The sequence below is a fragment of the Coenobita brevimanus genome, chromosome 46, assembly GCF_032717465.1.
Source record: "Coenobita brevimanus isolate Jiangsu-jjx chromosome 46, ASM3271746v2, whole genome shotgun sequence".
Taxonomy (NCBI): Eukaryota; Metazoa; Arthropoda; class Malacostraca; order Decapoda; family Coenobitidae; genus Coenobita; species Coenobita brevimanus.
The window spans coordinates 7,649,546-7,673,127 of NC_136999.1; the positions used below are offsets into that span (position 1 = coordinate 7,649,546).

General features: G+C 41.0%; 1 protein-coding gene and 1 pseudogene across 5 annotated transcripts in view; one reads left to right on the plus strand and one right to left on the minus strand.

Annotated features, from left to right (window-relative positions):
• Positions 1-615: 615 nt before the first annotated feature.
• The window catches only part of Srrm1 (Serine-arginine repetitive matrix 1), a 179,404-nt gene continuing 156,437 nt past the window's right edge, over positions 616-23,582 (plus strand). For all 5 annotated transcript variants that reach the window (XR_013897175.1, XM_080271562.1, XM_080271560.1 and 2 more), the window contains exons 1-3: positions 616-695; positions 9,431-9,520; positions 21,696-21,821. Coding sequence is in view for 4 of the 5 variants with exons in the window: in XM_080271562.1 (XP_080127688.1) it covers positions 672-695; positions 9,431-9,520; positions 21,696-21,821 (240 nt within the window). In the remaining variant the exon portion in view is untranslated. The remainder of the gene's footprint in view (positions 696-9,430; positions 9,521-21,695; positions 21,822-23,582) is intronic.
• Positions 5,016-5,127, minus strand: LOC145398896 (5S ribosomal RNA; annotated as a pseudogene).

Below are 23,582 nucleotides of genomic sequence, written 5' to 3' on the forward strand. Positions count from 1 at the left end.
GAGTGAGTCTGGTCACTCTCATCGTAAATGTCAGGATAATGGATGGATGCAGTACCGTAGCACTGATTATATATAAATATATAAATCTGTCTATCTGTCTCTCTATTGCCAGACGCCTCAATCCCGTTCGGGGTGGCCACAAACAAATCGCCTCCACGTCGCCCTGTCCCCCGCCATATATATATATATATATATATATATATATATATATATATATATATATATATATATATATATATATATATATATATATAATTTATATAAGGGTTTCATAATACCAAAAACCCAAAGTTTGTGTTGTGGGGGGGAGCATGGGCTGCATGGGTTTCAGCGGAGGCGTCCGGTATTTTCGCTGTTAAGATATGCCAACCCTATCGTCATGCTTAAAATTACTTGAAACTACCGCCATGCGTAATTCATCCATTTACCGCAGAGGGCGCTGTGGATATATTAGCTTAAAAGGAATAACCCATATACAAAAAATATAGTATATATATATATATAAGCATTTTTCAGTGATAGTAGCTTAGGTGTTTCACTGATTAAAAAATATTATTGTCTTAGTTGTACGGTTTCGGTGTATTAGTATCATTATATACCACGTTATCATGTAATGTTTTGCACCCGGGGTAGGAGTGTTGTTGGATGGTGTGTGAAATAACTCTAGCAGTATGGCAGATGCAGGATTTTTCCGGGTAAGTGTATGAAGGTTTTTTAAAATAACGTACCATGGACTAGTGTGTCCATGTTCCAAAGGACGTAGGAGCAGAGAACGAAGGAAAAATGGCGAAATGGAGAGAGACGCGGCTTGAAGTCAATATGGCTGCCGGGTGTAGGGGAAATTTTAGCAGCCGTAACATTCATGGGAGTCTGTAGATTTAAGTATCCTGTCAGTCCTTAACTTCATGAGAAATGGGAGGTACATGTGTATTTGTGTGTGGTAGAGATTGTGAGTTTTGTACATATTACATTTTCAACCTACCTGTAGTGCACAATGGTAATGGGCCTACCGTAGGTAATCCCGTACTAAAAGGGAAAAAAGGTGCAAATTTCTACATATGCAGTCGTGTGTGCAAACACTGTTGTATATATAGGTTGTTGAGAGTCATCCAGCTTTTAGTTTTTAAGAATATGAGGGGTATTAGAGACTTCTCATTCATTCCATGCGTTGTGGGACATGTTTGCTGAGAATGGGATTTGCTGTCCCAAGGTGGCTCCATGACCAATGAACAGCCATGCATCTTTCAGTGTGCATGGCTGCAGCGGTCACAAAGCAGATGGGGTAAATATTTACTTTATTGCCTTTTCCTATTTTTGGTGATTTTTTTTGTTCCATTTGATATATATATATATATATATATATATTTAGTTCATTTGAGTGTTTTGAGGCCTCATTTGTTGTGCAAATGAATAATAACCATAATATGACTACGACAATCTTAGTTACCTCCTAACCCTGTGGGAGCTCTTGATTGCCACCTAACCTAACAAAAGTAACCTAATCTAACCTAACCTAATGAGAGACAGTATGCACACTCATTTCCGTTTGTATTTTGGTTCAATAGTGTAACTGTGACAGCACCATTGATTAGTTTCTTGCAGGAAAAAACACAGTCTGCCACAATTAGGACACACGGCATCTGGGTGGTGGCCGCGGAGTCGAAGCGCAATTTCAAAATTAAATATTGCCCTGTAATTGGCCGGCTGAGTAATGTCGGTCGGGTGAGAACTGAAATTAAAAATATTAATTTGTACACAAAAAAATACATACAGGTGTATACTATATGAAAGCACTAATCCACTGGGTATGGTAAGATTGCCCGCTAAAGAAATGGCAATAAATAAATACTGCAGGTGGCTCTGGAGTCTGGTGCCAGCTCTGTGGCAGTGGGATATTACCATTTATGATGACATGCAGATTTTTTTTTTTTTTTTTCCTGCCTTAGAGTAATTTTTTGTTTTAGTTTCAGCAAAATCGGTCACAGTACTTTTTTTTTTTTTTTTTTTTTTTTTTTTTACAGAAGGGTCTTATAGCCATATTCTTAAATATAATCCCTTCCTGTCAAAGGAGTTTTGATCTCCATCGGTATCCAAACAGATTCCCTTGGAAGGGAAGGGAAAATGTTCAGGTTGGTAACCCTGTTGAGCTAAAACTACCCATCCTGCTGATATTTGGTATGGTGGAGCTTTAGATTTATATATAAACTAATACATCAAAGCATGCATATCTCATGCTGGATAATGAAAACACAACACATTTGTGATGTGGAAGATCAGCCATAAATGCCATTCTGACCAGCACCACAGCAGTATTCACTCCTCAAGATAATATTTGGTAATAAATTATGTTCGAGGAATATTAGTATCCTTAAAGTTTTTATTTGTAGATGTAAGAATCACTTGTTAACGTCTGTCTCATGTACTCGCATAGCGGCACTGGAAGACATGACCCAAACCACTCGTGTGACCTTTATGGCAGGTTTTCCTTTTCCAGGCAAATCTCTCTATATATCTATTGCCAGACGCCTCAATCCCGTTTGGGGTGGCCACAAACAAATTGCCTCCATGTCACCCTCTCCCCCGCCATTTCACTGCCCTGCTCCCAATTCACACCTCCTTCTTTCATATACCTCTCCACCCCATCCCTCTATCTCATCCTCGGCCTCCCCCTCCCTCTCCCCCCTTCCACCTCACTCACATACACTCTCCTCATCAGTCTGTCACTGTCCATCCTCTCCACATGGCCAAACCACCTCAGTGTGTTCCTCCTAATGTTTCCTATCGCATCCACATCCACACCACAACGCTCCTTTATATCCTCATTTGTCAGCCTGTCTCTCCATGTGACTCCACAGGCTCCTCTTTAATAACTCATTTCCACTGCTGTCACTCTTGACTTGTGTCCTTCCAACAACGTCCAAGCTTCACTTCCATACGTTGGAGTTGGTATCACAATACTGTCATGTAGTAACTTTTTCACTTCCATGCACACTTCCCTGTTTCTTATCACTGCTTTCAAGGAACCAGCATCCTTTCTTCCTTGTTGTACCCCTTCAAGCACTTCACCCTCCAAACTTCCATCCTTACTCATCACACTCCCCAAGTACTTAAATGCACCCACATTTTCCATTTCCTCACCATCCAACCTCACTGTACATTCGCTGACTTCACCTCTCAAAGACCATCACTTGACTCTTCCCCACATTCACCTTTAGATTTTGTTTCTTACACACTCTCCCAAACTCATCCACCAAGCCTTGCAGCTCCCCTTCGTCTTCACTCAACAACACAGTATCATCTGCAAACAACAGTACAGGGAGTTTCCAAACACTACCCTCACTTACTAGGGCCACTCCAACATCCACTGCCCTACCTTGTACCTCTTTTATTACTCCATCCATGTACAGATTGAACAACCATGGAGACATGAAACATCCCTCTTTCAACCCAACCTTCAAAGAGACAAATTCACTCAGTTCACCATCCACACGCACTGCAGCCTTAGCGCCATCATACATACTCATCACAGCATTCAACAACTTCCCATCTACTCCATATATTCTTAATCCTTGTCTATCCACCCTGTCACATGCTTTTTCCAAATCCATGAAAACCGCATACAACTTCTTTCACTTCTCTAGAAACTTTCCCACTAAAGATCTAAGAATGAATATCTGATCTACACAACATCTCCCCTTCCTAAAGCCTCCCTGTTCTTCTCCAACTAATTTACCTGTTCTTTCCCTAACTCTGTCAGTAAGTATCCTACCATACACTTTTCCTATTACACTAAGAAGACAAATGTCCCTATGATTACCACACACTTCTTTTTCACCTTTTCCTTTGTACAAGAGAATAATTATACCTGACTTTCAATCCCCTGGGACTCTACCATCCTCCCAGGCCAATCTGCACATCTTCCACATCCATTCTACTACTATCTCTCTCCCAGGCAAATTGACAAGCAAAATGTTTCTTGAAAAACATTACTCTGGCCATTATGTTAAGTTTTGTCAGTGTCAGATCATATAAGGCTGGATGAATATCGGAGGTAGTATGTCGTCTGCACTGTTTATGTCTGGCTGAACATCTCAGCTGACATTGGTAACACTTTTAAAGTGATACAAATCAATCAATCAGTCATTTCCTGTGGCACCCCACAGGATGCATAGGGTCTTGATGAACTCTCTCCACCAATATTTGTCTCTTGCCATCTCCTTCAGGTCCCACCAACACTCCTCTCCTGCTTCTCTTTTCAGTGTCCTCAACCAGGTTTCCCTTGGCCTACCCCTCTTCTTCTTCTTCCTCTCATAGTCCATTCTGGTACATCATGTATTAAACTGCCTTCTTTTCTATATATGTGCCCCAGCCATTTCCAGCGAGACAGTCTCACATATTCATCAACTGGTTCCACTCTCGTAATATCCCTTACTCTTTCATTTGTAACTCTGTCTTGCCACTTTACCCCAAGAATCCTTCTCAGTATTTTATTCGCAAACCCTAATACTTTCTGATCTGTTGCAATTGTACTGGACCATGACTCATGCCCATAAATTAAGATTGGTCTAACCATGGACTTGTAAATTTTTACTTTAGTATGCACCAAAAACATATTATTATTCCAAACAGATTTCAGCATTCCAACAGCTCGCCAAGCCTGTCTAATCCTCTCATCAGTTTCATTGTTTAATGATCCATTAGATGATTCAATCGTTCCCAGATATTTAAAATTTTCTACATTCTTCACCACATTATTTCCAGTTACACAATCGATTAGGTTCTCCACATTCATCTTAATAATTTCAGTCTTTCCACAATTTATTACCGATCCAACTTTTTCTCCTTCCTCCACCGGACAGTCAAGCACTCTCTGCATCTTGTAAATCATTTTTTTCATTCATTGCCATATGCCATGTATCCCAAACGGGGTGGCCAAGGCTTAGAGTTAATTGTTTTACAGGGAGGGGCACTAATCCTCCACCAACCCCACTTGACACGTAGGGAGAACGTTATGCCAACAGCATCTGGTGTTCCCAGGCGGTCACCCATCCAAGTACTAACCAGACCCAACGTTGCTTAACTTCGCTGATCGGACGGGAAGCGGTGTACTCAACGTGGTATACTTCCACAAATCAGTACAATATCATCAGCATAGTTCAAATCCATCAGCCTCTTATTTTCTTTCCAGTTAATTCCTGCACCTGTTCTCCTTACAACCCTTCTCATAAGTGATACAAATAGCACTTAAAAATTAGTGTAACCTTGTAAATCATATTAATAAATTTGTAAAATGCCATTCATTGACATTTTAAATGTATTGAAGACAATAAACTACAAAATAATGAACAAAAATTGCGAAAGGATTTTTGAAGAGATGGTTCAAATGAATCCGTCAAGTTCCGATAATTTTGGCTGCTCGAAGGGAAGACCTCGCCCTTCAAGTAGCTAGGGGGAAAAAAAAAAAAACAACGAGAAGGGTGTCCTTCCCTTGCATCCGAAAGGGAAGGAAAAATTTAAAAATATGGGCATTATTACTTACCATGTGTGGCACAAATGTTTCATTTAGTATGTCTCATTTTTACTCTCACTTCATGATGTTGCAGTTTCATATGATATTTTCCCAAGTCAAGCACTTCTCAGAGGTAGTTAGAAGTCTGCTTCTGGAGTCATAGGGTGGGAAAGGAGGTCCAGATGATGATGATGATGATTTTTAAAATTCTATTTAAGGGGAATAATGTGGACATTATCCAAAGTCGGCTTAATTTTCTCTAAATATGCAATTTATGGAGTGTAAATGAGAAGTCTGAGGCACAATCTGGCAGTGAGTTTGTTATTGTTGGCATCCATTGGTGGTTTGCAGCGTTGGATAGAAAGTCGTGTCGTTGAAATTCATAAGTGTCCCTTAATGCTTTGGGGTACTACCAGTGGTTAACAGCAGAGAATAATAGATGTATATTCTGTACATAGTACCACCCTAACAGCCCATCATCGGTAGTACCAGATTGGTTTCCCTTCTAAGAAGGTAAGGGTTTTGTTGAGGAAATATGCTGATCACAGCATAAATATGCAATGTGATAGCTGAGGTTAGGGTCATTATTGCAGCAGTAATACTCGTAAAACTCTTCTTTGGAACTAAGGAGACTTTAGTTCATGATTCGCAGGATGAATAACATCTTCGTGGAAGCCATCTTGACAGTCACAAAAGTTTTTTTGCATATCACACATCTGGCAATGCAGCTTGAACTGTTTTACTGGTGTCAGAGTTATGGATGAAATTGTATGACCATGATGAACTTTACAAAACGCAGCTTTAATAATGAGGAGGAATGGGTGTTCTCGTTGCATCATTTACCATTATATCTTCTGTATTACTGTATAGGCTTAATCAGAGTGAACCTCATCCAGCCTTAACCCAGAAAATTTTTAATACATACAGTATGTAATTTTCATGGTGTACAAATACAGTATGTAATTTTCATGGTGTACAAAGCGAATACCCTCTTCAGGCATAAAATGATCCACAGGTATACATGGCGAGTGATGAGAAGGGTGGGTGGTGAACTGAATGAAAGGAAGGCAGTGATTGATTATGTGTGTGTGGATGAAAGGATGCGAAGATGTGTAAAGGATGCAAGAGTGTATAGAGGTTGGGGGAGTGGACTTTCTGACCACTACTTGGTGGTGGCCAGAATTAGAATTCAAGTACGATGGAGGAATAGAAGAAGGGAAAGACGAGAGGAAGGAGTAGTTGCAAGGAGAGTGGAAAGGTTACAAGAGGATGAGAAAAAGGCAGAGTATAAGAGAGAAGTGGAGGAACGATTGGGCAAATATGAATTGGAGCAGATGGGAGACGTGGAAGGTGTGTGTAGCATATTTACAGAAGAAATATGTGCAGCATGTGATGTGGTGTGTGGAAGGAAGAGAAGACAGAGGGGGGTGCAAGGAACAGCGTGGTGGACTGAAGAGGTGAAACAGGCTGTGGCACAAAAGAAGAAAGCATACAATGAATGGATGAGAAATAGGGGTGTGGAAGAAGTTGAGAGGCGGAAGAGAGAGTTATATGTAGAAAGAAAGAGAGAGGTGAAAAGATTAGTAAGAGAGTAAGAAGAGAGTGGATGAGGAATTTGGAAGGAATTTGAGTGTAAAGTGGAGGGACTGTAAGAAAATGTTCTGGAGAGCGGTGAAAAGAGTAAGACAGGGTGGAAGTGAAGTTAGCAGGGGAGTGAAAGATAAAAATGGTAGATTACTAGTGGAGAAGGGAGATAAAGTGAGCAGATAGAGAGAACACTTTAAGGAAATGTTGAACGTAGAGGATGGAAGTGATGCGAGTATAAGTGGCTGGGGAATGGCTGGGAGAAGGAGGGAGGTGAGAAGACAGGAAGAAATCAGTAGGATAGAAGTTGTGGAAGCAATGAAGAAAGTGAAATTGGGGAAAGCCCCAGGAATTGATGGAGTGTGTGGTGAAATGCTGGAGCATGGGGGAGAGATAGTAGTAGAATGGATGTGGAAGATGTGCAGATTGGCCTGGGAGGAAGGTAGAGTCCCAGAGGATTGGAAGTCAGGTATAATTATTCCCTTGTACAAAGGAAAAGGGGAAAAAGAAGTGTGTGTGGTAATCATAGGGGCATTTGTCTTCTTAGTATAATAGAAAAAGTGTATGGTAGGATACTTATTGACAGAGTTAGAGAAAAAACAGAGAAATTAGTTGGAGAAGAACAGGGAGGCTTTAGGAAGGGAAGAGGTTGTGTAGATCAGATATTCATTCTTAGATCTTTAGTGGAAAAGTTTCTAGAGAAGGGAAAGAAGTTGTATGTGGCTTTCATGGATTTGGAGAAAGCATATGACAGGGTGGATAGACAAGGATTGTGGAAAGTGTTAAGAATATATGGAGTAGATGGGAAGTTGTTGAATGCTGTGAAGAGTATGTACAATGGTGCAAAGGCTGCAGTGCGTGTGGATGGTGAACTAAGTGAATTTTTCTCTTTAAAAGTTGGTTTGAAACAGGGATGTGTCATGTCTCCCTGGTTGTTCAATCTGTACATGGATGAGGTAATAAAAGAGGTACAAGGTAGTGTAGTGGATGTCGGAGTGGCCCTGGTGAGAGAGGATAGTGTTTGGAAACTCCCTGTACTCTTGTTTGCAGATGATACTGTGTTGTTGAGTGAAGACGTAGGGGAGCTGCAAGGCTTGGTGGATGAGTTTGAGAGAGTGTAAGAAACGGAATCTAAAGGTGAATGTAGGTAAGAGTAAAGTGATGGTCTTTGAGAGAGGTGAAGTCAGTGAATGGACAGCGAGGTTGGATGGTGAGGAATTGGAAAATGTGAGTATGTTTAAGTACTTGGGTAGTGTGATGAGTAAGGATGGAGGTTTGGAGGGGGAAGTGCTTGAAAGGGTACAGCAGGGAAGAAAGGTTGCTGGTTCTTTGAAAGCAGTGATAAGAAACAGGGATGTGAGCATGGAAGTGAAAAAGTTACTACATGACAGTATTGTGATACCAACCCTAACGTACGGAAGTGAAGCTTGGACGTTGTTGGAAGGACACAAGTCGAGAGTGAGAGCAGTGGAAATGAGTTATTTATGAGGAGCCTGTGGAGTCGCATGGAGAGACAGGCTGACGAATGAGGATATAAAGGAGCGTTGTGGTGTTGATGTGGATGTGATAGGAAGCGTTATGAGGAACACACTGAGATGGTTTGGCCATGTGGAGAGGATGGAGGGTGAAAGTCTGACGAAGAGAGTGTATGTGAGTGAGGTGGAGGGGGGAAGAGGGAGGGGGAGGCCGAGGATGAGATGGAGGGATGGGGTGGAGAGGTATATGAGAGAGGGGGGTGTGAGTTGGGAGCAGGGCAGTGAAATAGTGGGGGACAGGGCGACTTGGAGGCGATTTGTTTGTGGCCACCCCAAATGGGATTGAGGCGTCTGGCAATAGATAGATAGATAGACAAAGATTGTTGGTGTTAATTCACATAGCTGTACAATGCAGTACAGTATGGGTTAATTAGTTCATGGACCCAGTATTTGAATTAGGTGCCAAGGGGAGGGGAGCAAGTAGAGGGATAGGTTGCAAGAGGTGTATGAGTAAGTGTGGCATAAGTTGGAGTGAAGGTAGCGTGATGGCAGAGGACAGGATGATATGGAGGCAGTTGTCTAGCTATAGGTAGGTAGGTTGATTTACCATACCCATAGTCAAAGACAGTTGCTCCTAGCATAGTATTCAGTTCATCCCGGTACTGTACTGTTTTATGATTTTTTTTTTTTTTTTTTTTTTTTTACATCTGCAGGACAATCACCAATGACCATAAGGAACTTGTGAAGGAATTATGAAGAGTAAATTAGGTACATGAATAATTTAATAATGTAAAAATTTCTCCATTACATTTTTAGCCTGTCATGATTGCTGTATGGTTTTCATGTTTTATTTTCATTCCAGGGTACATCTGCAGAGCAAGATAATCGCTTCAGCAATAAAGACAAGAAACTTATGAAGGAAATGAAGTTTGCAGAAAGTTTAGCAAAAAAGGTAATACTCTACTCGAAGTACTGGACAGTATAGTACTATGCATTTTTATCTAACCAATCAAACTATCCAATTTTTCCCCCAACCTTGTCCTCTAAAAACACTCTCTCCCTTCTCCTATCAAATAGATGAATACTGTACTTTATGCAGTTAACACACACTTGTTAATGCTTTCAACCAGAGGACATTATTATATTTGTGCTGTCTTCAGAGGAATTTATTTAGCTTAGGAGAGTTTTCAAATGGAGGGGAGTGGGATAAATACTGTACAGCTTTCATCAACTCCTTGAATTAAGTGAGGACATACTGTAAAGTGGGGTGACTTTGGAAGATTATTACCTATTCTAAGTCATAACTCAGCATGTTAAGCTTTAACAAGATTATTTCTTGCATGAATGTGTGGCTTAAGAATGTAGCTTTATGGTGAGACACGTGAAAAAAATTCAGGTCTCTGCTTGTATTTTTAAAAAATATTTATAATACTGTCCGAAGTCATAATCGATGTGGGGTGACTTCAGACAGTCAATGCTTTTGCCCTTTCAATGGGAGTGGGTTTATTTGGCGATGGCTTTGGACACTGCTGAGGTGACTTCAGACATTGATGGAGGTTTAAAAAAGAAAATAACTGTGAAAAACATATTTCTGTAACCCCTGTAGGACTAAATAAAGATTATATTTTATTTTGCACTCCTTTTCTCACACTGAAGACATACACATATGTGTGTTTGAAATAAAGCCATGTAAGTGTTTATCATAATTGAATTCTAGTACACAGAATGTGTAGGAACTTTTCTAACATAAAAAAGTACAGTATATGATTTTCTTCGTGAAATACATGTAATGACACCCTGAAAATGTAAGGCTGACACAACTTTTAATAATAATTAAAGTAATATTTTTGAGATAAAGCAAATAAATCTTAATTGAATAAATATAAGTATCATAAGTAGCACCAGACTTAATACATTACAGCCTGAGTAATTTATGGCTCATTGTGTCATTTTGCTATAGTAATGATATGCGAAATTAAAGTCCGTAAATTAAACAAATATTTGTATCACATGATATATCACTTTTCTTATGCATCCCCTTCTTCTACACCTATTAATCAAAACTTACTGATCATGTTGAGCCTCATTATCCAATAATTCTCTCTCTCTCTCTCTCTCTCTTTCACATGCCAGCTATTGACATCCACATTGAATGTCATACGACATTTTTTGTCAAGTGTTGGCTCTGGCAATATTTTAACAATGTCATCCTTGTCTACATCACTGCAGTCATCTATGGTAAGGTTAATGAACATGTTACTGTTCCATTGACATGTTTGAGAAAACGCTCAATGTAATCATTCTGTCACAAAGGTATTTCTCTTCTACTGATGACAACACAGTCTGTCCACCAGCTGCTTTGGTGTGCTTTCCCTTTAGATAGTCATATAAGGTACTTTTACTTAAGTTCTATTTTGTAGCTGCCTTACGCACACTCAGGTGTTTTTTTTTTTTTTCAATGTCATCTTTGGCTTTTTTTATGCGGTCTTTATCTACTTTTCTAGTATAATTCCTCTTTTCACTTTGAACTTTTGGGACGTATTTCCTAGGCATTTTGCCTCCCACAAAAGAAAGACAACTTTAATATACAGTAATTTCACCTAGTAATGCACAGCAAGCATCCCCCAAAATCATGTCAACATCTGTTGCATTACATAGTTAAGGTTTCTTAAGAAGGGAGCAAGTGACAGATGTTGTCATGATTGAAAGGATGTTTGCTATGTATAGTTAGGTAGAAATACTGTCTGTGTGCGTCTGTGTGTCTGCGCATGCACACGCACACAGGTTGGAAGTTGTATTTTTTTCCTTTCCCTGTTCAAAGTCACCACGTGTCCAAAGTAACCCCAAATTGTGTCCGAAGTAACCCCATTAAATCTAAAAAATAGTAGAAAATTTCCTGTTAGGCCTGTGGACCTTGAACAAAAGACACTGAGTCCAAAGTAACTATGTATGGTATCGCAAATGTTTTTGCAACATTCTGGCGATGGTCACATGTCTTCACACCTTCCTGTCCTTTAGGCTCTATAAAAGTTTGGCCAATGCAAAAAAGCATGCCCTTTTTATGACTTATTCAGTGAATATTTACACAAATTGTGTAAATGGGATTACATTATTATTTTATCTAAGTTATAGCTACAACATTCCTCTTTAATAATACTCGTATTTTTTTTCACAACCAGATTTTCATTTCTCTATATTAATTGGTTTACATTTTTTCCCGAAATGTCTGAAGTCGTCTCCAAGTCCGAATTCACCCCACTTTATGGTACCAAGAATAAATTGATAGCTACTTCATCAGAGTGCATTGGTTAACAGTTACATTTCCTTTTCTCCTACCTGTGACTAGAGCTGTAAATTGGCAAGCGAAAGCCAGTTAATGTTGGTAGTGGAAGGGAAAAATTATCCGATAATCGGAATCGGCTGAGTAATGATGAAAAATGAATAAATGTTTGTTTTACCCAGTGACCCTAGAGTCTAACACTTATTTCCACCATTTTAGGTGTGAGCGAACGCTGTAACTATAATTATTTTTCAAAGGTATGGTGTTATCCTGCATTTGATTGACTGTTTCAAATGGTAAAATGCTTGAACTAAAACATACTTAAAATGCAGCTGAGCACAAATATCTAGACAGCAGTCTTCTGTCAAGGAGCTGTGGCAGATTGGTATGAACTTGTGAGTCTGACAGTACACACATACACAATGGCAGTGTTCCATCAGTGAGATGACTTAGGCTTAATGTTTACTTTCAATGGTATAAGAGTTGTGAGCAGAAATTTAATTTCTTTTCATTTTTTCTATTAATCTTCAGTAAAATGTATATACCATGATCGCTGTCTTTCTTAGTGTTTAAGGAATTTTGTGCAAAATTCGGTCGTTAATTGCAAATCTTAATTTTCTTTAGCAAACCTGAAAAAATGGTGGTACATGAAAAAAATAATATTAATATTTTAATTTACATTGAAATATAACATTTCCCATAGCCTTTTTAAATGGATTTTTATTTCGAAGAAGTTTTGCTGATGTCTGTAAGCGTTGTTCCTTCAGAGTAAATTTAGAAAAGAGTAAAGTGATGGTTATTGAGAGAGAAGGTGACTCCCAGTGCAATGTAACATTGAATGGAGAGGGACTGGAACTGGTGAGAGAGTTCAAATACCTGAGTACAGTGATAGAAGAGAGAGGAAAATGTGCAAAAGAAGTTGAAAGTAGAGTGACACAAGGAAGAAAAGTAGCTGGTGCAATGAAGGCCTTGATAAGAAACAGAGGCTTGAGTGTTACAGCTGCACGAGACTTACATGAAGGAGTGTTAATGCCAACTTTAACATATGGATGTGAGACTATGGTGTGGCATGAAAATGAAAAGAGTAAGAGCAGTGGAGATGGGACTGCTGAGGAATGTATGTGGAGTACAGAGTGTGGATAGCATACGAAATACCTGTAATGTGATTCGTGAAAGATGCGGAGTGAGGAAGTCGGTGGACACCAGAATTGAAGAGAGTGTACTGAGATGATATGGTCATGTGGAGAGAACGGATCACAACAGAGTGGCAAAGAAGGTATATCTGAGTGAATTCGAAGGAGGGAGGAGGTGAGGTAGGCCAAGAAGAAGGTGGAGAGATATGGTGGATGAATGTGTGAGGAAGAGAGGTTTGAAAGTCGGTGAGGCTAGGGAACTGACAGGAGATCGAGCTGGCTGGATGAATTTTGTGAGGAGAAGTGCATGAGCAGGGAGTTTTGGCACCCCTTTTTAACGTGACAACATCTGGATTAACTCTGTCGATACGATTATGTGAAGCTACAGAACGTGGTGAATATTTTTGGCATATCCGATTGAGCCAGGATTCCGGGGGCTTGAATGATGAGTTAATGGAAGCATGGCCCATTGGATTGGGCAGTTTTGGGCTGTCTGGACATTGCTGCTCCTCACCCTGCCCTTGGGTGGGAAAGGAGGTCCGGATGATGATGATGATAAGTTATAAAATGATAACTGTACCTCCATCCATCCATCCATCATCCAATACTACATTGCCCCATGAGGAGCGTAGGTGCCCGGGGCTAGGCAAGTTGATCCTGACATTTATGATGAAAGTGATCAGTCTCACTCATCCCTGAAAGTCATTACATGAGCAATGACCTCAACCACCCTTCGGATATGAACCTACACCGGCTCAATCCGATTCGAGCGCTGCAATGGGATGCTTCTGAAAAGCCTAGTATTCTGATAGATGGCACCATGATTTGGACAAACATGTCCCCACTCTGTTTAAAAAGCATATTTTTGTTTGTTAAATATCTACACTGTTGTGTGAAACTGTGAATCATCGTAATGTCATATACCGTAAAATAAATAATACAAGTAGAACACATGCATATAACGTAGCGTGAATTGTTTATGTTGATCATCAGCGTAAATGAAAATGTCATTGATGGCATGTGATGGCAACCCACCATTTCAGTGGTCCTATATTATTTAATTCCTGCTACATTTAGTTCAAGTTAGGTTCTTAATACATACTGTAGTTTGTTCAGACTGTAAATTACGCCTAGTGGGTATCTTGACTCATTCAGTCTCTGTGTGGGCAGAAATTTAATCTATCTATCTATCTATCTATTGCCAGACGCCTCAATCCCGTTTGGGGTGGCCACAAACAAATCGCCTCCAAGTCACCCTGTCCCCCGCCATTTCACTGCCCTGCTCCCAACTCACACCCCCCTCTCTCATATACGTCTCCACCCCATCCCTCCATCTCATCCTCGGCCTCCCCCTCCCTCTTCCCCCCTCCACCTCACTCACATACACTCTCTTCGTCAGTCTTTCACCCTCCATACTCTCCACATGGCCAAACCACCTCAGTTTGTTCCTCATAACGCTTCCTATCACATCCACATCCACACCACAACGCTCCTTTATATCCTCATTCGTCAGCCTGTCTCTCCACGTGACTCCACAGGCTCCTCTTAAATAACTCATTTCCACTGCTCTCACTCTTGACTTGTGTCCTTCCAACAGTGTCCAAGCTTCACTACCGTACGTTAGAGTTGGTATCACAATACTGTCATGTAGTAACTTTTTCACTTCCATGCTCACTTCCCTGTTTCTTATCACTGCTTTCAAGGAACCAGCAACCTTTCTTCCCTGCTGTACCCTTTCAAGCACTTCACCCTCCAAACCTCCATCCTTACTCATCACACTACCCAAATACTTAAACGTACTCACATTTTCCAATTCCTCACCATCCAACCTCGCTGTACATTCACTAACTTCACCTCTCTCAGAGACCATCACTTTACTCTTCCCTACATTCACCTTTAGGTTCCGTTTCTTACACACTCTCTCAAACTCATCCACCAAGCCTTGCAGCTCCCCTTTGTCTTCACTCAACAACACAGTATCATCTGCAAACAACAGTACAGGGAGTTTCCAAACACTATCCTCTCTCACCAGGGCCACTCCAACATCCACTGCCCTACCTTGTACCTCTTTTATTACCCCATCCATGTACAGATTGAACAACCATGGAGACATGACACATCCCTGTTTCAAACCAACTTTCAAAGAGAAAAATTCACTTAGTTTACCATCCACACGCACTGCAGCCTTCGCACCATCGTACATACTCTTCACAGCATTCAACAACTTCCCATCTACTCCATATATTTTTAACACTTTCCACAATCCTTGTCTATCCACCCTTTCATATGCTTTCTCCAAATCCATGAAAGCCGCATACAACTTCTTTCCCTTCTCTAGAAACTTTTCCACTAAAGATCTAAGAATGAATATCTGATCTACACAACCTCTTCCCTTCCTAAAGCCTCCCTGTTCTTCTCCAACTAATTTCTCTGTTCTTTCTCTAACTCTGTCTATAAGTATCCTACCATACACTTTTCCTATTATACTAAGAAGACAAATGCCCCTATGATTACCACACACTTCTTTTTCCCCTTTTCCTTTGTACAAGGGAATAATTATACCTGACTTCCAATCCTCCGGGACTCTACCTTCCTCCCAGGCCAATCTGCACATCTTCCACATCCATTCTACTACTATCTCTCCCCCATGCTTCAGCATTTCACCACACACTCCATCAATTCCCGGGGCTTTCCCCGATTTAACTTTCTTCATTGCTTCCACAACTTCTATCCTACTGATTTCTTCCTGTCTTCTCACCTCCCTCCTTCTTCCAGCCATTCCCCAGCCACTTATACTCGCATTACTTCCATCCTCTACGTTCAACAATTCCTTAAAGTGTTCTCTCCATCTGCTCACTTTTTCTCCCTTCTCCACTAGTAATCTACCATTTTTATCTTTCACTCCCCTGCTAACTTCACTTCCACCCTGTCTTACTCTTTTCACTTCTCTCCAGAACATTTTCTTACAGTCCCTCCATTTTACACTCAAATTCCTTCCAAATTCCTCATCCACTCTCTTCTTACTCTCTCTTACTAATATTTTCACCCCTCTCTTCCTTTCCACATATAACTCTCTCTTCCGCCTCTCAACTTCTTCCACGCCCCTATTTCTCATCCATTCATTGTATGCTTTCTTCTTTTGTGCCACAGCCTGTTTCACCTCTTCAGTCCACCACGCTGTTCCTTGCACCCCCCTCCGTCTTCTCTTCCTTCCACACACCACATCACATGCTGCACATATTTCTTCTGTAAATATCTTACACATACCTTCCACGTCTCCCATCTGCTCCAATTCATATTTGCCCAATCGTTCCTCCACTTCTCTCTTATACTCTGCCTTTTTCTCATCCTCTTGTAACCTTTCCACTCTCCTTGCAACTACTCCTTCCTCTCGTCTTTCCCTTCTATTCCTCCATCTTACTTGCATCCTAATTCTGGCCACCACCAAGTAGTGGTCAGAAAGTCCACTTCCCCAACCTCTATACACTCTTGCATCCTTTACACATCTTCGCATCCTTTCATTTTGCTCACTCCCTTCATGCATGCGCACCGCAAGACAGTCCCGTGTTGCCTCTCTGACCCTCCAAAGCAATTACAGTACCTTACTTCATTTAGCCTAACCAGACCACAAGTAGTCTAAATTGCATTATTTTAAGCATTAGTCCTTGTGCATTTGTTTTGAAAACAAATCTCTCTTGAAAATACTTAACACAGGACTGTCTTGTGGTGCACATGGGTGAAGGGAGTGAACAAAATGTTGAGTCCCAGTATTTACTCAGCATTAAATTTCTGCCCACATAGAGACTGGATGAGTCAAGATACCCACTAGGCATAATGTACAGTCTGAACAAACTATGTATTAAGAACCTAACATGCACTAAATGTAACAGAAATTAAATAATATAGGACCACTGAAATGGTGGGTTGCCATCACATTCCATCAATGATATTTTAATTTCAGTTTATGGTAAATATAAACAATTCACGCTACACTATATATACATGTTCTATTTGTATTACAGTATTTATATTACAGTATATGACACTACTATGATTCACAGTTTTACACAACAGTGTAGATATTTAACGAAGAAAAACATGCTTTTTAAGCAGCGCAGGGATGTGTTTGTCCAAATCATGGTGCCATCTACCGGAATACTAGCTTTGAAAGCACCCCCATTACCCACTAAACCACCATGCGCCATAATTTGGTTATATGGTTACCACCCAACATAGTAAATGGTTTCCTGGTGTACAGCAAACCATTTAGCTTGTCACCCAGTGTAGAGTCACCCATAGACAGAAGGAACTGGAAAGAATGAAAGAAAGACAGTTAAAAGAGGGAGTATAAAGTCAACCGCAGGCAGAAGGACGAGGAAAGAATGAAGCAGAGAAAGACAGACGAGGAAGGAAGGAAAGGAGGGAGGAGAGAAATGGGCAAACATCCGAGAGCAGCACTACATCGATTGAGTGGATAGTGAACGCCCGCACCTACCACCTATACCTTTATATTTTAAAATTTTATGAAGACACATCAATACTCATCAGTAACGTCTTTGCCACTGGACAAATACTAGGAAACAAAAAGCACATACTGTAACATTTGTGATTTAAAAGTACACAGCACTTTGTCATTGGACAAATGGTAAACATGTAACACTTAGCTTCTAAATCTGATACAGATGTTGGTAATTAACGATACAGTAAAACCTCAATATAATGGACTTCAGTAGACCGGAATTCACTTTTATTGGAACTGATGAGCTACCGGACTAAGTTCTTACACACCAAACTCTAGTTATTCGACAGTTCATTGTTTCGTCATTCATAGATCTATACCCTTTTTCGTTGTTCAGCATGGTTATCTCGACCATTTTGACAATTCAAACCGCGCGCCGCCAGACAGACCGGAAGCTGCCTGTCTCCTGCAGTTGCCTTGCTGAGCAGTTGCCTCTTCATCTAGCTGCATTTCTTTCTGGCCTCGTGGAATACTACAGCATCACCATGACTCTACCCAAGACCCCTACTGTTACCCCTGTCAAGTGTAGTCATGTGCTCACTGACCTGAGTGAGTGTTTCACCATCGCATGGTCGGGCGACAATCAGAGTTGTCAGATCTGACCTCGGCCACATTACCAAACTCCAATTTTCATTACCAGATTTAACTTTTCATTACCAAATTCTTAAATCCATCCATCCATCATCCAATCCTACATTGCCCCATGAGGAGCGTAGGAGCCCGGGGCTACGCGGTTGGTCTCGACATTGAAGATGAGAATGGCCAGCTTCACTCATCGCTGAGTGGCATTACATGAGCAATCAATTCTTCACTAATTATGTATACAAATGGAAATCACTCTCCATGTAATTAGCAGCATGTTGATTATTTTTGCGCTCTGTAGGCTAGCAGATTAATCAGAAAGAGCAGACAATCCACCGTCTCCATCCTCTGTGTTTGAGAAATCCCTTGGCACAAAAGAAAGCATACAATACATGGATGAGAAATAGGGGCGTGGAAGAAGTTGAGAGGCAGAAGAGAGAGTTATATGTAGAAAGAAAGAGAGAGGTAAAAAGATTAGTTAGAGAGAGTAAGAAAAGAGTGGATGAGGAATTTGGAAGGAATTTGAGTGTAAAATGGAGGGACTGTAAGAAAATGTTCTGGAAAGAGGTGAAGAGAGTAAGACAGGGTGGCAGTGAAGTTAGCAGGGGAGTGCAAGATAAAAATGGTAGATTACTGGTGGAGAAGGGAGAAAAAGTGAGCAGATGGAGAGAACACTTTAAGGAATTATTGAACATAGAGGATGGAAGTGATGCGAGTGTAAGTGGCTGGGGAATGGCTGGAAGAAGGAGGGAGGTGAGAAGACAGGAAGAAATCAGTAGGATAGAAGTTGTGGAAGTAATGAAGAAAGTTAAATTGGGGAAAGCCCCAGGAATTGATGGAGTGTGTGGTGAAATGTTGAAGCATGGGGGAGAGATAGTAGTAGAATGGATGTGGAAGATGTGCAGATTGGCCTGGGAGGAAGGTAGAGTCCCGGAGGATTGGAAGTCAGGTATAATTATTCCCTTGTACAAAGGAAAAGGTGGAAAATAAGTGTGTGATAATCATAGGGGCATTTGTCTTCTTAGTATAATAGGAAAAATGTATGGTAGGATACTTATTGACAGAGTTAGGGAAAGAACAGAGAAATTAGTTGGAGAAGAACAGGGAGGTTTTAAGATGGGAATAGGTTGTGTAGATCAGATATTCATTCTTAGATCCTTAATGGGAAAGTTTCTAGAGAAGGGAAAGACGTTGTATGCGCCTTTCATGGATTTGGAGAAACCATGTGACAGGGTGGAGAGATAAGGATTGTGGAAAGTATTAAGAATATAAGGAGTAGATGGGACATTGTTGAATGCCGTGAGGAGTATGTATGGTGCGAAGGCTGCAGTGCGTGTGGATGGTGAAATGAGTGAATTTTTCTCTTTGAAGGTTGGGTTGAAAGAGTGATGTGTCCATGTCTCCATGGTTGTTAATCTGTACATGGATGGGGTAATAAAAGAGGTAGAAGGTAGGGCAGTGGATGTTTGAGTGGCCCTGGTGAGAGAGGGTAGTGTTTGGAAACTCCCTGTACTGTTGTTTGCAGATGATACTGTGTTGGTGAGTGAAGACGAAGGGGAGCTGCAAGGCTTGGTGGATGAGTTTGAGAGAGTGTGTAAGAAACGGAATCTAAAGGTGAATGTAGGGAAGAGTAAAGTGATGGTCTTTGAGAGAGGTGAAGTCAGTGAAAATACAGCGAGGTTGGATGGTGAGGAATTGGTAAATGTGAGTACGTTTAAGTACTTGGGTAGTGTGATGAGTAAGGATGGAGGTTTAGAGGGTGAAGTGCTTGAAAGGGTACAGCAAGGAAGAAAGGTTGCTGGTTCCTTGAAAGCAGTGATAAGAAACAGGGAAGTGAGCATGGAAGTGAAAAAGTTACTACATGACAGTATTGTGATACCAACTCTAACGTATGGAAGTGAAGCTTGGATGTTGTTGAAGGGCACAAGTCGAGAGAGAGAGCAGTGGAAATGAGTTATTTAAGAGGAGCCTGTGGAGTCACATGGGGAGACAGGCTGACAGATGAGGATATAAAGGAGCCTTGTGGTGTGGATGTGGATGTGATAGGAAGCATTAGGAGGAATACACTGAGGTGGTTTGGCCATGTGGAGAGGATGGAGGGTGAAAGACTGACAAAGAGAGTGTGAGTGAGGTGGAGGGGGGGAGAGGGAGGGGGAGGCCAAGGATGAGATGGTGGGATGGGTGGAGAGGTATATGAGAGAGGGGGGTGTGAGTTGGGAGCAGGGCAGTGAAATGGTGGGGGACAGGGCGACATGGAGGCGATTTGTTTGTGGCCACCCCGAACGGGATTGAGGCACCTGGCAATTGACAGATAGATAGAATAAGGAAATTTAGTTATGTGAATATATAAACAGTTTCAAAGATTAAGAATCTATGATATTTATTGACATTTGCCAACTATGCCAGTAAAATACAGTATTTGACGAAGGGGGGCGCAGGGAATGTGTCATTCAGTGGGGGGGGGGGAGACTTAGAGAAGGTTGGAAACCACTGGCATAATGGATAGACGAATATATCGGTTCGGCGAATTGTATCGGTTACAGCACTATCTGTGACTCTTCACACTCTTGCCATACCAAAGTCTCAGTCTGTACAGTACAGTGGTGGCACTAACACACCTTTATGCAGTCATATATATACCGGTATTTAATTACTCTTTCCTTAACCCTGTCATGATCAGGATAACTCTTGGTTCTATTCCTGTCAGTGTCAGATGTTTTATTCAGCTGAATGGTAGTTATACTAATTCAGAATTGGTCTCATTTGGATGAATAGGATCCTGGAGATTTCTGTTTGTCTTAATCAAAAGAGAGGAAAATTCTGGCATAAATTAATTCATTCCCATTCATCTGAGCTTCATTCTTACACTCGCCTTCTGTAAACTAGTTTCTCTTGACCTTTGTTACACACACACACACACACACACACACACACACACACACACACACACACACACTCTCTCTCTCTCTCTCTCTCTCTCTCTCTCTCTCTCTCTCTCTCTCCAAAATATACCAGTACTTTTTTTTTTCTTTGGCTAGTGCACAGATATTACAAGATTATTTGTTTCCAGTATATTACTCTTATCATTTACTACCCCTTTTAGCCATAGTTTGCTAGTATTATATTAACATCCTCTATTTTGTTGGTGTTGCGATCCTGGCTCATGTGATATGTGAACCGAGTGGACTGCAGGACAAGTTGCCTTTTTGTTGTCCATCATCCTCTTTTGGGGGGACTGGGAAGTACAGTTAGTTGAGGGACCTTCTTTTTTACAACCAGGAAATTGAGCTTCTGTGTTATTTTGGTGCCATGTCTTTAGCTATACCTACAGTACATTTCAAAGTTATTTATCATATCCTCAGAATAATGGTGTATATCTTCACTATGATAATGCTGGTACCTCATACATTTGAAAAACTTATGGCACTGACACATGACAGATTTGTACCTTGTAGCTGGCAATAGATAGATAGATAGCTGGTGTATAAGTGCTGCATCACAGTACATACTATAAAAGCTCTTCATGTTTCATTGCTGGTGATTATTGTATTTTTTTCAGTTAATTGGTTGATTTATACAACAACCGCCTTGACATAAAGCTTAATCTTTTCAGGTTGATATGACTAAAGTACGTTTGGAAGTTGTAAAACCGTGGGTTACAGAGAAGATTACAACTATATTGGGAATGGAAGATGATGTTGTAATAGAATATGTCTTCAACCAGCTGGAGGCTGAGAAGGTAGGTCAAGAGGATCATGGGGGGTGGGAGTAAGGTGTGTGTGTGTGTGTTTTTTTTTTTATACAGAATGAATGATTCTAATATGTAAATGAACTCCCACATCCACAGTAAATTGGACAAAGAATAAGTATGATTACTATGCATACTTATCCTTACTATTTGCCTGGTTTGGGTGTATGAGTTTGTGTGCTTCTTAGGTGGGGATGCAATGTACCTTTATAGTAAAGCAGAATTTTCTCTGATGTTGCCAATCTTTCCTGGTAATAGCAAGTAATGCCAAAGGGGTGTTGGTCCATGGTGATGGAAGCGTCCCGTCCTGCGACCTGCTCCAGGCTACCTGTAGGGCAGAACTTCTGCCTTCCAGTTCCTGGTGTTGGTCTACCCCTCTTGTCTGGGTTGTTTCTCCCAGGGGTGTGAGGCATACAGCCTCCCCATCGTGTGAGGAAGGTCCAATGGCCTCAAGAACAGCTGCTGCTGCTACTCACCAGAACATTCATACAACGAAGGACACCAACCTAGGCACGGAGCCTGGCCTGGGTGGCTGGGATTGAGACATCTCAGCCTTGCTATCTCCAGCCTGGACTGCCCTTGGCATGAGAGCCAGGAGCAGTCTGGGCCTTTCTTCAGAGCTACATGTCTGCCTGGATTGCTCTGGGCACGAGACCCTGGAGCAGTCTAGGCCTGTAATCATACGATCACCACTGCTGCTTGGACTGCCCTGGGCACATAAGCCTGGAGCAGTCTGGGCATACCACCGGATGTTGGGCTTTAGGTGGGAGTTTCCTGCTAAGTGAATCTTCAGCTGTCTGCCTGGATGATACTTATCCAGGTTGTTAGAGTCTGGGAGGACTCCACCAGGACACCCGTGGAGCCTCCTGGGCTGGGAGCCCTGGTCATTGGCAGTCATCAGGGATCTTCACTCTGGATCTCAAGCTGTGTACTTAACTGGCCAGGCAGCTAGAACTGTTTGGCCAGCCTAATTGTTTGAAGCAAGCAAGGATTTGCTTCACCACCATCCATCAGGCAGAGGACGGAAGCCTTGGCGGGCGGACCTGTCTGGACCAGCTGGGTCAGTCAACAAATAATGCAAACATTTTCCAGGAGCAACAGTGGGCTGCACCGTCCTCAGAAATGGCTGTTCTGGCCATTGAATTCTTAAGGTACACAAGTTCCTCAGACAGATATTGCAGACTTTTTGTAATACAGTATTCATCATATTAAATAAAAAATTCAAAGTGCAGTATACTAAAATGATAAGTCCATTTTAGTTCTAAGTTAAGAGTTTTAGATTATGGAGGTACCAAACTGGTGGTACTGGCATTTTTTTTTTTTTTAATCAGTTTTTCTTGCTTAAAGGTAACTTGGATTGTTATAAAAACATACCCAGAAAAATTAATTTAATGCACATGTATGTTTATATTTCTTAATACTGCACACACTGATTACTTTATAATACTGCACACACTGATTACTTTATAATACTGCACACTGATGACAGGATTATGTTTATACGAATAATAATAATTTTCCTAATATGTTTCTTATTTGCAAATAACGGTAAGTTTTGCAGTCTGAGATGCACAGTGCATATGTACATTATTGGAAATTAAATTCCCTTTTGAGAAATGAAGAGCATTTACCTCCTGTTGAAAGAACTGTCTTACATAAAACATCTTTAAAAACTTGTCAGTTAGCTGTCCTGGACACCCGTACTTGATGTATAGGGTAGTAATAGTAGTAATCAGGAGCTTTGATAAGGTG